At 51.8% G+C, this 18511-nt stretch overlaps 1 protein-coding gene across 1 annotated transcript in view; it reads right to left on the reverse strand.

The window, feature by feature from the left end:
• The window catches only part of LOC132831170 (tubby protein homolog), a 40865-nt gene extending 22706 nt beyond the window's left edge, over window positions 1-18159 (reverse strand). Inside the window, exons 1-6 of the mRNA XM_060849180.1 lie at window positions 17969-18159; window positions 8851-8902; window positions 7665-7815; window positions 7031-7177; window positions 1729-1845; window positions 451-564 (exon numbers count right to left, since the gene is read on the reverse strand). Coding sequence (XP_060705163.1) covers window positions 451-564; window positions 1729-1845; window positions 7031-7177; window positions 7665-7815; window positions 8851-8902; window positions 17969-18159 — 772 coding nt within the window. The remainder of the gene's footprint in view (window positions 1-450; window positions 565-1728; window positions 1846-7030; window positions 7178-7664; window positions 7816-8850; window positions 8903-17968) is intronic.
• Between the last annotated feature and the right edge of the window lie 352 nt (window positions 18160-18511).

Here is an 18511-nt window from a genome sequence, read left to right on the forward strand (position 1 = left end):
CACGTTTAGGGCCATGAATCACAGCCTCTGGTGTGGGGCAGGTGAAGCCTTTCCAAGTTAATGCTCACAGGATCCCTGTTCCTAACTTACTGACTCACTAATCAAAGCTGGAAGGTACAGAGGGATTGTGCAGCTCCATCAGTGAGGTATTCACCATAACTTTGAGTAGAATTTAATTAAAACGGAATCTCTTTCTCAGGGAGCAGTGGAATCCACAGCAGGGAATATTTTCCAGGCTAAGTGAGAAAGACTTTCTGACCAATAACAGAGTGAAAGGTCAGAGGGTGCAGCTGGATTGTGGAGTAGGGTCATAACCAGGTCAGCCATGATCTTACTGAAAGGTGGATCTCTCAGGCGCGAGGGGCCATGTTGCTGTGATCTGACTGGAGAGTCGATTATTCAGTCAATGCTGCCAGCTGGCCCACACTTGGATCCGGAACCTTCTCTCACCTTCTTTCCATCTCGGCCTTTTCTCTCGATTTGCTCCTGGTTGGGATTTCACCTTCAAAGGAGTTTGCAGTTTGACCGTCTGATCGAGCTCTCTCGGATTGGCATCCAACATTTCTGTACGTAGTGAAGAAAACAGCATCAGCAAATAATAGAGAGAGAAAGCGAGAGAGAAAGAGTCAGACAGACAGTGAGAGAGAGAGACAGAGAGAGATAGACAGAAAGAGAGAGACAGAGAGAGACAGACAGTGAGAGAGAGAGAGAGAGATAGACAGAGAGAGAGAGAGAGAGACAGGGAGAGATAGACAGAGAGAGAGAGACAGAGAGAGAGAGAGAGAGAGAGCAAGAGAGTCAGACAGAGACACACAGACAGAGATAGACACAGAGAGAGACTGACAGACAGGGAGACAGCGAGAGAGTTAGACAGAGACAGAGAGTCAGACAGAGCCACAGACAGAGATAGAGAGAGTGTGAGAGTCAGACAGAGACACACAGAGACAGATAGACAGCGAGAGACAGAGAGACAGACAGCGAGAGAGAGTCAGACAGAGACACACAGACAGAAATACACAGAGACAGAGAGAGAGAGTCAGAGACACACAGACAGAGAGAGACAGAGAGAGTCAGAGAGAGAGACAGAGAGGGAGAGACTGAGAGAGAGAGACTGAGAGAGAGAGACTGAGAGAGAGAGACAGAGGCAGAAAACTGGGGCACAGATAGAAATACAAAGAGAGAAAGGTGAGAAAGACTAACAAACAATTCAAGGGTCAGAGAGGGATGGGCTGATTGATCACTCAGTGACTCAGACACTCTGGGACTAAGATCACTCTGGGACTCGGATCACTCTGGGACTCGGATCACTCTGGGACTCGGATCACTCTGGGTTCCCTCCCAGTGCTATTCCTCTCCAGATTCTTGGACAGGTGTCAGTGAATGATATCCTGGATTTTGAACACATGCCTCACTGTCTCAATGAAAGGAAAGGTTTCACCATTCCTTGCCATCTATTTAATTTCATAAATTAATTTCTAAATTTTTGAATCTTAAAATTTTGAACAGCTCAGAGTGGTCCTGTGATGGATTTCATTTTTTTCACAACACATGATGTTTTAATACAAATTCTACTGTTAAATGCCCATTTAATCGAAGTTAAGAAGTTACTATTTTATGCTGAGTAATTCTGATATAAACGTCTATATTTTAAGCTATAGCTGAAGCCACTGTTTGAAGGAACTCATCATCATTCCTCCTTTTTGTTATTTAGTTCGGACGCTCTCTGACCTTTCCCCACTCTCTCAGCTCTCTTGGTCCTTGTTGTTGTTTCTCTGAATTCCAAGCAAGTACTCAGATTCTCTGTCCCATCCCCGTCCAGTTCCTCCACGTCCACTTCCAGGATATCTGTGAACAGCAGCATTAGGTCAGGAAAGAGGGACAGACGCAACAACCAAAATGAAACGCAGTTGAGGGACGGTGAGAGAAGATTAATATTTCTGACCATTTCCTCTGTTTAGAATGTTCCTGCTATTCCTACACAGTTCCTCACATCCCAGGATAAAACCTGTCCCCACAATCAAGCAAAAGGTACTTTCCAATCACCCTGTTCAGAATGTCATTAAACAGCCCTGGAGCAGGTGGGACTTGAATCCAGTCCTCCTGATCCAGAGGCTGTGACACTGCAGCACAATAACTCTAGAATCCAAGGGTAAGCCTGAGGGTGGTGGGGAATTGAGAATCACTGCCTGTGAGGGTGGGAGAGCCAGAAACCGTCGTCACATTTCAGAAGTATTTAATGTACCCTTACAATGCCAAGGTATAGAAGGCAATGGGCCGCTCGCTGTGAAATGGGATGAGAAAGTGGTTGTGTTTTGACAGGCACAGACTCAATGGGCTGAAGGAACTTTTTCTGGGCTGTAGATTCCAGAGTCTATGACATCCTGAGAATTGTTCATTCCTTCTACATTTAGCTGTTCTCAGAGCCCGAGAGTCTCTCAATAGAGGGCAAGATCCCACACATCTGAACCTTTGTATCAGATCTGAGCTTCCAGACTGTTCCAACCATTCTGCCCAGTTTCCTGGGAGAGGTTCTGTGCCTCTCCAGAGTTACAGCCTCTGGATCAGTGGTGCTGGAAGAGCACAGCAGTTCAGGCAGCATCCAAGGAGCAGCGAAATCGACATTTCGGGCAAAAGCCCTTCATCAGGAATCTGGAGTTACAGCCTGCCCTGGGACCAGTCAGAACCACTTTGGAATAAACAAAACTGACACTTACTGCAGTCAATGAGCAAACCTCACTCTAACTAAACCAGACAGCCCACTCTCTCCTGGGAATGACCAAGAACCCATCTGAATCACATCTAATACAGCAGCACTTGTTGAACTCAGTACCACATGGTGTCACCCCAAAGCAGCTGTCATTTGATTTTAGTCCTTCAGTGGAGGGTGTTGGCTGGAATTTATCGCCCATCCCAGATTGTCTTTGACAAGGTATTTGGTTCAGGAAAATCCACAATGTCGTTCAGGAAGCGATTCCAGGATTTTGACCCGGCGCCCCCATGGAAGAATCGGGATATATTTCCAAGTCGGGACTGTGAGGGGCTTGGTGGGGAACTTGCAGCGGGTGGTGTTCCCATGTATCTGCTGGCTTTATCCTTCTAGATGGAAGTGGTCGTGGGTTTGGAAGGTGCTGTTTGAGGATCTTTGGTGAGTTTCTGCAGTGCATCTTGTAGATGGTCCACACTGCTGCAGCTGAGTGTCAGTGGGGGAGGGAGTGTGGATGTTTGCAGATGTGGTGCCAATCAAGTGGGTGGCTTTGTCTTGCCTGATGCCAAGCTTCTGGACTGCAGTTGGAGCTGTATCTAGCCACGGCAAATGGGCAGTATTCCATCACACTCCTGACTTGTTTTTTGTAGATGGTCAAGAGGCTTTGGGGTATCAGGAGGTGCAGCATTCCCTAACCTCTGACCTGCTCTTGTAACTACTGTGTTTATGTGGGGAGTCCAGGTGAATTTCTGGTCAAAGATAACCCCCAGTAAGTTGACTCTGTCGAATTCAGTGATGGTAATGTCATTGGAGAACAAGTGGTGGTTAGATTCTCTCTTGTTAGAGATGGTCATAGCCTGGCATTTCTGTGCCACAAATGTTACTTGCACTTGTCAGCCCATGCCTGGATATTGTCCTGATCTTGTTGCATTTAAACATGGACTGTTTCAGTATCTGAGGAGTCACAATGGTGCTGAACATTGTGCATTATCATCAGCAAACATCCCGTATTCTGACCTGATGATGGAGGGAAGGTCATTGATGAAGCAGGTGAAGACGATTAGGCCCAGGACACCATCCTGAGGAACTCCTGCAGAGATGCCATGGACTGACCTCCAACATCCACAACCAATGTGCCAGGTATGACTCCAACAACTGGAGTTTGCTCCCCAATACCCATTGGTCCCAATTTTTGCTCAGGCTCTTTGATGCCACACTTGGTCGAATGCGGCCTTGATGTCAAGGCTGTCCCTCTCCCCTCCCCTCTGGAATACAGCTCTTTGTCCATGTTTGACCCAAGGCTGTAATGAGGTCAGGAGCTGAGTGACCCTGGCAGAACCCAAACTGGGCATCACTGAGCAGGTTATTGCTGAGCAGGTGCTGCTTGATAGCACTATTGATGCCACCATCCGTCACCTTTACTGATGATCGAGAGTAGGCTGATGGGGTGGTCATTGACCGGATTGAATTTGTCCTGCTTTTTATGTACAGGACATACCTGGGCAATTTTCCACATTGTTGTGTAAATGCCAGTGTTGTAACTGTCCTGGAACAGCTTGGCTAGGGGAGCGGCAAGTTCTGGAACACAGGTCTCCGGTACTATTGCCAGAATGTTGTCACGGCTGATTGCCTTTTTAGTATCCAGTATCTCCAACTGTTATATGATATCACATGGAATGAATTGAGATGTAAGACTGGTATCTGTATCACTGGGGACCAGTGAAAGAGGCCGAGATGGATCATCTACTCAGCACCTCCTGGTGAAAATTGCTGTGAATGCTTCAGTCCTGTTTGGGGGCTTCACCAGGTTGACACCTCATCTTCAGGGATGCCTGATGCTGCTCCTGGCATGCCCTCCTGCATTCTCCATTGAACCAGGGTTCATACCTTGGTTTGGTGGTAACGGTTGAGTGGGGAATATGCTGGGCCATGAGGTTGCAGATTGTGCTGGAGTACAGTTCTGCTGCTGTTGATGGCCCACAGCACCTCATCGATGCCCAGTCTTGAGCTGCTAGATCTGTTCAAAGCCTGTCCCATTTAGCACAGTGATAGTGCCATACAAGATGATGGAGGGTATTCTCAATATGAAGGCAGAATTTTGTCTCCACAAAGACCGTGCGGTGATCACTCTCACCAACATTGTCATGGACAGATGAATCTGCAGATTGGTATGGATGAGGTGAGGTATGGTTTTCCCTCTTGTTGGTTCCTTTATCTCCCCCTCCAGACCAGGTCTCGCAGTCATGTCCTTAGAATCTGGCCAGCTCAATCAGCTACCCTGCTTCTGAGTCACTCTTGGAGGTGGACCTTGAAAACCCTCCACCCAAGGGGAATTTGTGGCCTTGCCACCCTCAGTGCTTCCTGCAAGTGTTCTTCAACATGGAGGAGCACAGAGCATCAGCAGGAGGTTCCCTTGCCCATGTTTGACCTGAAGCCCAGGGCAGCTCCCTCCTGAGTGTATCCCATGGTGCCTCCAGCCCTGCTGGGTCTGTCCTGCTGATGGGACAGGACATATCCAGGGGTCTGGGACAGTCATACTCACAGAATTATACCTTAAAGGCTGTTGCTTGACTAGTCAGTGAGACAGTTCTCTCAGGGTTGGCACTACCTCACAGAGGTTAGTGGAGAGGACTTTGCAGGGTTGGCTGGGCTGTTTCTGCTGGGGTTGTTTCTGATGCCTCAGTTGATGTCAGGTTGTTTGCCTGGGATTTTCTTTTATTTAGACTTTGTAATGGACGATATTAACAGTAGGGCTTGCTCGGCATTTCAGAAGGCAGTTAAAACTCACGGATAGCTCAGTGGTTAACACTGCTGCCGCACAACACCAGGGTCCCAGATTCGATTCCAGCCTCAGGCAACTGTCTGTGTGGAGTTTGCACACTCTCCCTGTGTCTGTGATGGTTTCCTCCGGGTGCTCCGATTTCCTCCCACAATCCAAAGGTGTGCAGGTCAAGTGAATTGGTCATGTTAAATTGCCTATAGTGTCAAGGGCATAAGTCAGGGGTAAATATGGGGTAGGGGAATGGGTCTGAGTGGGTTATTCTTCGGAGGGGGTCAGTTTGGACTTTTTGGGCTGAAGGGCCTGTTTCCACACAGTAGGGAATCTAATCATCTCCATCGGTTTGGGTGTGGAGTTAGACCAGGTAGGGTCTCCGATTGTCAATGACATTAATGAATCTACTATGCTACCAGCTGATGGTAAGACTGAATAAGTCAAACCTCAGAGTGAAATCTGGCTTAATAGAGCTGATTTTTATTTTTGCTATTTGTTCACTGTGGAAGTCAGTCACTGAACATATTCACAAGAGACTATCAATGTACTTTTAACAAAAGAAAAAATAAATGTTTATTACACAAAACAAAAGCACCAACTATATTACACTATACAAGAATGATTTGAAATGGTCTTATTACAAATATCAGAAAGAAAAATTCAGTCTGTTTACCAAAACAATAACCTCAGTATAAATACTCTCAAACCTCAGAGAAGCATCACCTGTCTTTACTCACTCAGCTGCCTTTGATGATATTGGATTCTATTCAGCAAATGTTTGTCCTCACCTGATGCTTCTTCTTTACTTAATGTTTCATCCTGAGACCTTTAAACCAGCTGATAACTCAGCTGACTTACTACTTCAGAAGAATTCCTCACTCTCATGGCTTTACCTGCTTTGTAGGATCTCTTCCACTCTGACACCTCCCCAGTGAAGTTACTGAAGGCTGTACCGCACCCCACCCCCCACAGCCCTGACTACTTGGACTTCTATTAACAACACCTCTGCTTTTAAAGGACCTCTTCTCTCTGAATGAACCTGTTTCTGGGAGACCCCCCCTCCCGGTAAGTTACTCATTAATCTGGAGTCATGTGATTAATCTGGAGTCACGTGATTTCCTGGAAACACTTTTTTAAAAATAAATTTCAAAATAACTTTATGAGCTCTTTCAGAAAGTCTAAATTTCACAGATCTGAAGCTAAAATGCATTTTTCTCCACTTTGGTCCCCAAGTTCCCAATAACAACATTGTGTTTTAAACATTCAACACAAACCAAATGGGTTTTTACAAGGTCATTCAACCTGAAATATTAACTCTGATTTCTCTCCACAAATGCTGCCAGACCTGTTGAGCTTTTCCAACAACTTCTGTTTTTTGCTTTGGCCACCATAGAATCATTTTTTAACTCCTAATTTTATTAATAGTCATTTCACCAGCTATACATGGAATTTGGATCCATGTCCCCAGGAGCTCTGGATTATATTATTACCATCATCTCCCCTCATTTGTCTTGTCTCTGTGACCCAACTGCACCGTCTCCCTCCTCCTTTACCTTTTCCCAGATCCCACGTTTGTTCCCTGTTGATTTTAGCCACTTCGCAAATGTCTCTGTCAAGAAACGAGCCATCCCCATTGTCGAGGGACTCTAACTGTAGATGAGAGATGGCAATTTCCTCCGCTGGAATCTTGCAGGAGAGATCTTCATGAGGCAGGTTTGAGGCAGAGAAAAGGAGAGTGTTAGAGAGACGCACAGTCACCAGCAATCCCTACCCCCTTTTCTCTCACTCCTTCTGTCTATTAATCACACAGTCAGCTGCTCAGGACTAGCCAAAAACAGCCAGCAATCTGACTTTAAAGCCCTCAGTTCCCTGGTCTCAGTTTTCCAGAGAAATCATTCCAGTAATTATGAATTATAACATGTGCTTCACCCCCTGACTCTCCCCTAATTAAGCCCTTCCTCCTTTACTTCACTAGTCCACTTGTAATCACTTCAGGAAGTAACCTTCCTCCCCATCAAATCCTACTGCTCGATCCATTTCCCTAACACTCCCACTGAAGCCTAGAAGTAACCAACAGATTTATCTTACACCCTGAGCGATCTGAGATCATCTGGGAATGTGGGGTCCTCTACCTGAACACAGCATTCCACAATCAGGGAAATGCCTGTAGGAGGTAGGGCCAGGTACCTGACAGCAGACTGATGCTGTGCGTTTTGAACAATGAGACCTGCTCCTCAGCTTTCCGGGGCTGCCTGGGCTTCACCTTCGCCTCTGGATTTGCCTGCACCATCAGGATGTCCTGTCGCTTCCGTCTCTGCTTCTGTTTGAGAAGATTCCACTGGGAGAAAAATAAACAATTTATCCCGCATTCCAGAAGCAAATACTCTCAAATCACATTAACCTCCTACCATACAGGGTAAAGATCACTCTGCACTTTCCCCCCTCAAACAGTCCCAGGACAGGGGCTGCACAGGGTTAGATACAGAATAAAGCTCCCTCTATACATCCCCATCAAACACTTCCCAGACAGGGACAGCACAAGGTTAGATACAGAGTAAAGCTCCCTCTACACTGTCCCCATCAAACAGTCCCAGGACAGGGACAGCACAGGATTAGATACAGAGTAAAGCTCCCTCTACACATCCCCTATCAAACACTTCCCAGATAGGGACAGCTCAAGGTTAGATACAGAGTAAAGCTCTCTCTATACTGTCCCCATCAAACACTCCCAGCACAGGGACAGCATGGGGTTAGATACAGAGTAAAGCTCCCTCTACACTGTTCCCATCAAACACTTCCAGCACAGGGTTAGATACAGAGTAAAGCTCCTTCTATGCACCCCCCATCAAACACTTCCCAGACAGGGACAGCACAAGGTTAGACACAGAGTAAAGCTTCCTCTACACTGTCCCTATCAAACACTCCCAGTACAGGGACTGCACGAGGTTAGATACAGAGTAAAACTCCCTCTACACTGACCCCCATCAAACACTCCCAGGACAGAGACAGCACAGGGTTAGATACAGAGTAAAGCTTCCTCTACACTGTCCCATCAAACACTCCCATGATGGGGCTGCACGGGGTTAGATACAGAGTAAAACTCCCTCTACACTGACCCCCATCAAACACTCCCAGGACAGGGACAGCACAGGATTAGTTACAGAGCGAAGCTTCCTCTACGCTGTCCCCATCAAACACCCCTTAGAAAGGGACGAGGTTAGATGGAGTGTAAAGTTCCTTTTGCACCTTTGTACATTGACCTTACTCCTCTGTGTTCTGCAGCCACCATCTGAAGAGCTGTGGAGCTAGTGAGTAAATATTAAAGGTCTCAGTGAGGGGTAGCTGGGACACTCAGATGCCACCAGGCTCCTACCTGATTGTCAAGTTTCTGACGGCGCAGGCTCTGTCCATCTTCATCCATCACACTGCAGGTTGGCACAGAGACACGGGCTGTTATTGGACATGCAGAGACTCCCAGCTAGCTCAGCAAGCAGCTCGAGGGGGTGAGGGGGACACACCCCACTCCACCCTCACACCCCCCTCCCTACCTCTTCACCCTCTCCATCCTCACCCCCAGCCCCACCCCCACCCCACCCCACCCCTCCACCCCCACCCTACCCCTACACCCCCTCTATCTTCATTTCCCCCTCCTCCTGTCCACACCTCCCACCCACCCCTGCCATTGTCAGTCCCAGCCGGTGCCCCAAGCTCCAGCGAAAAGGGAGGGTGATACGTTACCTCCCCGGGAGTGTTGTGGAATACACGGAAGAATTGTCAATCCTGGGACCCAGAGGGAGAAAGAATACAGTTAGTTAATGTGCCATAAATATTCTGTAAATAATTGTTCTGGGTATACAATGAATACTGATGGACAATTAAACAGATCAAGTAAGAAGGTATAAAAATTCTGTGAGTGGAGCGTAACATGGGAGTGACAGGAGCAGCAGATACATGGCAACACCAGTCCCTGCAAGTTTCCAAGCCACTTGCCACATGGACTGCAGCGGTTCAAGAAGGCAGCTCATTCCCACCTTCTCAAGGGGGCAACTAGGGACAGGGCAATAAATGCTGGACCAGCCAGGAATACCCACATCCCACAAATGAACAAAGGAAAACACCCACTGCTCATTCAAACTCTTGGCCAGATTGCTACCATTACATTGCCTCCTGTATCAGAGGGTTACCATAGTTACTGCCACGTTAGCTTGTACAAAAACCCATAGAAACCAAGAGTATGCCAATAAGAACTTGCATTTAGATGGAACCTACACACAGTAAATGTCCTGAAGCACTTCCACTGGAGTTTAAATCGACAAGAAAATCTGCGTCTGAGCAATGTTCCAGGTGGGGAAGGAGGGGAAGGTGGGGAAGGTGGGGAAGGTGGGGAAGGAGGGGAAGGTGGGGAAGGTGGGGAAGGAGGGGAAGGTGGGGAAGGAGGGGAAGGTGGGGAAGGTGGGGAAGGTGGGGAAGGTGGGGAAGGAGGGGAAGGTGGGGAAGGTGGGGAAGGAGGGGAAGGTGGGGAAGGTGGGGAAGGTGGGGAAGGAGGGGAAGGTGGGGAAGGTGGGGAAGGAGGGGAAGGTGGGGAAGGTGGGGAAGGTGGGGAAGGAGGGGAAGGTGGGGAAGGAGGGGAAGGTGGGGAAGGTGGGGAAGGTGGGGAAGGTGGGGAAGGTGGGGAAGGAGGGGAAGGTGGGGAAGGTGGGGAAGGTGGGGAAGGAGGGGAAGGTGGGGAAGGTGGGGAAGGAGGGGAAGGTGGGGAAGGTGGGGAAGGTGGGGAAGGAGGGGAAGGAGGGGAAGGTGGGGAAGGTGGGGAAGGTGGGGAAGGAGGGGAAGGTGGGGAAGGTGGGGAAGGTGGGGAAGGAGGGGAAGGTGGGGAAGGTGGGGAAGGTGGGGAAGGTGGCTGCAATCTTGGTGATGACAGGAGCAGAATGGGGAAGAGAGGAGGTGGCAGTGGGGGGAACAGTGGGGAGGGTTAGGGAGGGAATTCCAGAACCTAAAGCTGAAACTGCTACAGGAAGGATGTGCCATGGTGAATAATTAAACTCCAGGTTGGTGAAGGGCCAGAGGCTCAGAGATGGTTCCAGGCACAGGAACATGGAGGAGTTAGAAACAGAGAGGAGATAATTGGCTAAGAGCTGATGTTAGTGAGCACTGGAGTGATAGGTGAGGAGGGATGAATTGGTCACAGGATTATAGATCAACTGAAATTTCAGGAGGGTGAAATTGGGTTGGTCAGGACAGTGTGGGAATAGTCAAGTGTGGATGCATTAATGACAATGGATGAGGGTTATAGCAGTCATTGAGCTGAGGCAGGGTAGAGACGTAAGATTTTGCAAATGCAGTCTTCCTGAGAGAGATTGTACACAACTGACAGATTAGCTCACAGTGAAATATAGCAGTCAGCATTCCAATTGCCTGGCTCAAACTCAGGCCATGACCATTAGACAGTAAGACCATAAAACATAGGAGCTGGAACAGACCATTCGGCCCTCTGAGTCAATCAAGCATGGCAAAGCCTTATCAAAACCTATTCTCCAACCTTCTCCCTGTAATACTTGATTGCTTTAACAATCAAGCATCTATCTATCTCTGTCTCAAATACACTCAATGACTTGGCCTCCCCAGCCCTCTGCAGTAATGGGTTTAACAGATTAACCACCTTCTAGTTGAAGAAATTCCTCCTCATCTCAGTTCTGAAGGAACATTCCTTCCTCCCGAGGCTGTGCCCTCGGGGCCGAGATTCTCTGACTCGTGGAAACATCTTCTCCACATCCACACTCACTCCACACTCACTCCACACCCACTCCACACCCACTCCACACTCACTCCACACTCACTCCACACCCACTCCACACCCACTCCACACTCACTCCACACCCACTCCACACTCACTCCACACTCACTCCACACTCACTCCACACTCACTCCACACTCACACCACACTCACACCACACCCACACCCACTCCACACCCACTCCACACTCACTCCGCACTCACTCCGCACTCACTCCGCACTCACTCCACACTCACTCCACACCCACTCCACACTCACTCCACACTCACTCCACACTCACACCACACTCACACCACACCCACTCCACACTCACTCCGCACTCACTCCGCACTCACTCCACACTCACACCACACTCACACCACACCCACACCCACTCCACACCCACTCCACACTCACTCCGCACTCACTCCGCACTCACTCCGCACTCACTCCACACTCACTCCACACCCACTCCACACTCACTCCGCACCCACTCCACACTCACTCCGCACTCACTCCACACTCACTCCGCACTCACTCTGCACTCACTCCGCACTCACTCCACACTCACTCCACATCCACATCCACACCCACTCCACACCCACTCCACACTCACTCCACACACACTCCACATCCACATCCACACCCACTCCACACTCACTCCACACTCACTCCACACCCACTCCACACCCACTCCACACTCACTCCACACACACTCCACACTCACTCCACACACACTCCACACCCGCTCCACACCCACTCCACACCCACTCCACACCCACTCCACACCCACATCCACACCCACACTCACTCCACACCCACTCCACACCCACTCCACACTCACTCCACACCCACTCCACACTCACTCCACACCCACTCCACACACCCACTCCACACTCACTCCACACTCACTCCACACCCACTCCACACCCACTCCACACCCACTCCACACTCACTCCACACTCACTCCACACCCACTCCACACCCACTCCACACCCACACCCACTCCACACCCACTCCACACTCACTCCACACTCACTCCACACCCACTCCACACTCACTCCACACTCACTCCACACCCACTCCACACTCACTCCACATCCACATCCACACCCACTCCACACTCACTCCACACTCACTCCACACTCACTCCACACCCACTCCACACTCACTCCACACACACTCCACACTCACTCCACACTCACTCCACACACACTCCACACACACTCCACACCCACTCCACACCCACTCCACACCCACATCCACACCCACACTCACTCCACACTCACTCCACACCCACTCCACACCCACTCCACACCCACTCCACACCCACTCCACACTCACTCCACACTCACTCCACACCCACTCCACACCCACTCCACACCCACTCCACACCCACTCCACACCCACTCCACACTCACTCCACACTCACTCCACACTCACTCCACACCCACTCCACACTCACTCCACACTCACTCCACACCCACTCCACACTCACTCCACACTCACTCCACACCCACTCCACACCCACTCCACACCCACTCCACACCCACTCCACACCCACATCCACACCCACACTCACTCCACACTCACTCCACACCCACTCCACACCCACTCCACACTCACTCCACACCCACTCCACACCCACACCACACTCATTCCACACCCACATCCACACCCACACTCACTCCACACTCACTCCACACCCACTCCACACCCACTCCACACTCACTCCACACCCACTCCACACCCACTCCACACCCACTCCACACTCACTCCACACCCACTCCACACCCACTCCACACCCACACCACACTCACTCCACACCCACATCCACACCCACACTCACACCACACCCACTCCACACCCACTCCACACTCACTCCACACCCACTCCACACCCACTCCACACCCACTCCACACCCACACCCACACCCACACCCACTCCACACCCACACCCACTCCACACCCACTCCACACCCACTCCACACTCACTCCACACCCACTCCACACCCACTCCACACCCACTCCACACCCACACCACACTCACTCCACACCCACTCCACACCCACTCCACACCCACTCCACACTCACTCCACACTCACACCACACTCACTCCACACCCACTCCACACCCACTCCACACTCACTCCACACCCACACAACACCCACTCCACACCCACACCCACTCCACACCCACACCCACTCCCACACCCACTCCACACCCACTCCACACTCACTCCACACCCACTCCACATCCACATCCACACCCACTCCACATCCACTCCACACCCACTCCACACTCACTCCACACCCACATCCACACCCACTCCACACTCACTCCACACCCACTCCACACCCACTCCACACCCACATCCACACCCACATCCACACCCACTCCACACTCACTCCACACCCACTCCACACCCACATCCACATCCACTCCACACCCACATCCACACCCACACCACACCCACTCCACACCCACACCCACACCCACTCCCACACCCACTCCACACCCACTCCCACACCCACTCCACATCCACACCCACACCCACACCACACTCACTCCACACCCACATCCACACCCACACTCACACCACACTCACTCCACACCCACTCCACACCCACTCCACACTCACTCCACACCCACTCCACACCCACACCCACTCCACACCCACACCCCCTCCACACCCACTCCACACTCACTCCACACCCACACCCACTCCACACCCACTCCACACTCACACCACACTCACTCCACACTCACTCCACACCCACTCCACACCCACTCCACACCCACTCCACACTCACTCCACACCCACTCCACACCCACTCCACACTCACTCCACACCCACTCCACACCCACTCCACACTCACACCACACTCACTCCACACCCACTCCACACCCACTCCACACTCACTCCACACCCACTCCACACCCACTCCACACCCACACCCACTCCACACCCACTCCACACTCACTCCACACCCACTCCACATCCACACCCACTCCACACCCACTCCACACTCACTCCACACCCACTCCACACTCACTCCACACCCACTCCACACCCACATCCACACCCACTCCACACCCACACCCACACCCACTCCACACCCACATCCACACCCACTCCACACCCACATCCACACCCACACCACACCCACTCCACACCCACTCCACACCCACTCCACACCCACTCCCACACCCACTCCACATCCACACCCACACCCACTCCACACCCACATCCACACCCACTCCACACCCACATCCACACCACACCCACTCCACACCCACATCCACACCCACATCCACACCCACACCACACCCACTCCACACCCACTCCACACCCACTCCCACACCCACTCCACACCCACTCCCACACCCACATCCACACCCACTCCACACCCACTCCACACCCACACCCACTCCACACCCACATCCACATCAACTCCATCCAGTACAAACCCAGAATCCTCAAACATTCCTCATAATACAAGCCCATTATTGTATTCCATCTGCCATGTCCCTGCCCACTCTGGTAGCCTGTCCAAGTCCTTTGCACTACCTGTCCCTCCACCTATCTTTGTGCCATCTGCAAATCCAGCAACAATACCCTGGGGTCCTTTATCCAGATCATCCTGTATGTGAATAGTTGTGATCCCAATGCAGATCTCTGTGGAACTTCACTAGGTACTGGCTGCCATCCCGAGAAAGACTTATTTTTCCCCATTCTCTGCCTTCTGCCAGTCAGCCAATCCTCTATCTATGCCAGGTTGTGTTTTAGATTCCTAAAAGATGAGAGAGATGTTCTTTTTTTAAACATAACTTCAATTATCTCTAAAGATAGAAAAATCTATTGATGGAATGCCAAAGAGCAGTTATTCATTGGGCCAACACAACTGAACATTTACTCTTTGACAGCATTGTAATGGCCAACTGACATACTCGGGGGGAAAGAAAGTTTTCTATGAAACTGAAAAGTACAAATATTCAGATACAGTGTTAACAGAATGTGCCTTCATAGTATTTGGGTTTTGAAGAGACTGTCATCTTCTCACATTCCAATTATTCTTCTTTATAATTATTGCTTTCACTTCTCTTTATCTCTATGCTCACAGCTCAGGGAGTAATTCAGAGACTATCGCCTTATTGTTTTTGCTCTTTAATTTGGCTCCTAGTGGCTCCTATTCCCTCAGCAGAACATCGTTCCCCTTTCTACCTGTATCACTGGGTCCTACATGGACCACAATGACTGGATCTTTCCCCTCCCACTCTGAGTTCCTCTGCAGCCCAGATGTGATAGAGTCGTAGAGTCATACAGTACGTAAACAGATCTTTCAGTGTAAATATCGTGAACTCAGGCATCAGGCTGTCCATACCCTGGGGACTCTCAATCCTGGCCACAGGGAGCCCTGACCGTACTATCCACAATTACAACTACACTTCTCTTTTCTCCTCCCTCCCTGTCCCACAATGCTGTGGTCAGTTTGTTCATCCTCCCTATATCCCCCCACTCTCACACACACACAGGGGGTAAGAATTCCAACCTGTTGGACATGCTGCAGGACTGAGGCTCCCTCAGCACTGCCTCCTGGATCCCTCTACCTGCCTCACTCAGAGTCACACCCTCCTGTCCCTTCCCACTCACCCAATGTGGGATAGTTAGTCTAACGGCCGGGGACTGCCTCCTGAAACACAGCTCCCAGGTCATTCTCCCTCTCCCTGATGTGTCTCGTGGACTCTGAGCTGGACTTTCTCAAAGTACCTGAGCTGGGGAAGGGCTGGAGTCAGTCGCTAGCTAATGGGCTTAGTTTCAGGGACAAAGACATTGGTTTCAAACTCCCTGATATTTTCATTGGTGGCAATTTGTGAACCTGCCGCAGAGGATGGGGGATACACAGTGAGAGTGACCAGAGGCAGTACCAGCACTAGTGCATTGGAGTGACAGTATGCTCAAGATGAGACAGAAAAAAAAGCTGTGCTATTTTCCTATCATTCTTTTAATAAAGACCAGATGCTGGAGGAGCCTCATTGTTCTCAGTGTGAGGATTGATGGGCTTCGTGGTGGCTGGTCGGTCAGAGCAGCTGCTGTAAATGCAGCAGCCTGTCCTGCCCAGGGGAGAGGTACCAAGATGGACAATCTCTCTCTCTCTCTGTCAGGCTGATGGATTGGAGCAGGCAGCTGAAAGCAGATTAGCCCTTACAGCAGCTGTCAGCTCTCAGGATCTTAGTCCCAAAGAAAAACTGCTGCAAATACCAGCGCCGCCGGCCTCAAACTCTCAGAGGCCCTGTCAGTTGTTTTGTTTCACCCTCGCTGATGGTTCACTGTAAACACCACCCCTCCAGTAACAAAACAGAAGGCGCTAGACTAACTCAGCAAGTCTGGCAGCATCTGTGGTGCCAGGAACAGAGGGAGCTGTCCAGTCCGATTGAAGCTTTTGCTATTTTAGCGCTGCAGCCTCACAGCTCTAGGGTCGCGGGTTCGAGTCCACCCTCCGCCAGCTGCCTGGGGCTGGCACATTGTACAGGAGAGGTGTGTTAGTCATGGGAAATACAGGGAGAGCGTGGATCTGGGTGGGATGCCCTTCCGAGGGTCGGTGAGGACTTGATGGCCCGAATGGCCTGTTCCCAACACTGCGCGGATTCAGTGAATCCAGGACTTGTCCAGAGAGATACCGAACAGACTTTAAATCTTTCTAGAACACATCGGACTCTGATTTTAAAAGTTCACCATTAGAGACGCTCAGCTCCTGAGAGAAGGGGAGCTCTGAGGTTCAGCTGGACTGGGTTAGGGGCACTTTCCCCGGTCAGTTAAAGAGCTCCTCGGGAGGTAGACCCCAGCCCCTCCGGCAGTCTCCCCCCCCTCCCTCCCTCCTGTCGGCCCCGTTCCTACCCTCGGACCTTGTCGCCCGGACTCCTCCAGCCCCGGCTCGGGCCGAATGGACGGGCTGAGGGCGGGGAAGGAGCTGCTCAAGGATCTAATCCCCGGAAACGCTGACTCCCCAATCCCGGGGCAATCCGCTTCCCGCGGCTCTCACACCTCCCCCACCCCACCCTCTTTCACCTTAACCCCCACCCGCCCCTGCAGCTCCCCCTCAGTCCACCCCATATCCGCCTCCCTCAACACCCTCACTCTCCCCCTCAGCCCCCTCCCCCCGATGCCTCACACCCCCTCCCCCCGATGCCCCACCTCCCCGATGCCCCTCACACCCCCTTCCCCCGATGCCCCTCACCCCCTTCCCCGATGCCCCCCCCCCCCTCAGCCCCCCCTCCCCCCGATGCCCCTCAGCCCCCCTCCCCCGATGCCCCTCACCCCCCTCCCCGATGCCCCTCAGCCCCCCTCCCCCCGATGCCCCTCAGCCCCCCTCCCCCCGATGCCCCTCACCCCCCTTCCCCGATGCCCCCCCTCAGCCCCCCTCCCCCGATGCCCCTCACCCCCCTCCCCCGATGCCCCTCAGCCCCCCTCCCCCCCTCCCCCCGATGCCCCTCACCCCCTTCCCCGATGCCCCCCTCCCCCTGATGCCCCTCACCCCCCTCCCCCGATGCCCCTCAGCCCCCCTCCCGCCCCTCCCCCCCCCGATGCCCCTCACCCCCTTCCCCGATGCCCCTCACCCCCTTCCCCGATGCCCCTCACCCCCTTCCCCGATGCCCCCTCCCCCCGATGCCCCTCACCCCCCTCCCCCGATGCCCCTCCCCCTCCCCCCGGTCCTCCTCACCTCCCAGTAACCCCACTCCCCGGTACCTGGCCATGGTGCCGGTGCTCAGGTACAAGGCGGACATGCTGCTCCACCGCCGCTTCCGGCTTCATTCCGGGGGCGGCGCCACAAACAGATCCGCGGCTTCCCATTGGCCATCGGTTCCTGCGGCAACCGGGCGTCACAAAGCATGGAACGCCCATCGATGACATCACTGGAGCCAGCCTCTTAAAGCGGCACCGCCACTAAAAGCGGGGCTTCGCCATTTCAGTTGCACAATGATATATATCGACCCCTCGAAGCGGCGATATTTTTGATTTGACCTTGAAGCGTCCACTTTTCCCGGTCTAACAATGAATGAATAAAGATGGACTTGCCATGGGAAAGTGTCCACAGTGTCCAGGGATGTGGAAATGCAGGGTTACAGGAATAGGTTAAGCGGGTGGGTCTGGTGTGAACTCGATGGGCCGAATGGTCAGCTTCCACACTGTAGGGATTGTATTATTCCATGAATATTTTAAAATGAACGAGCAATGGCAGGGAAACCGAGACCTGAATTTAACA

This window comes from Hemiscyllium ocellatum, chromosome 33 (genome assembly GCF_020745735.1).
Source record: "Hemiscyllium ocellatum isolate sHemOce1 chromosome 33, sHemOce1.pat.X.cur, whole genome shotgun sequence".
Classification (NCBI taxonomy): domain Eukaryota; kingdom Metazoa; phylum Chordata; class Chondrichthyes; order Orectolobiformes; family Hemiscylliidae; genus Hemiscyllium; species Hemiscyllium ocellatum.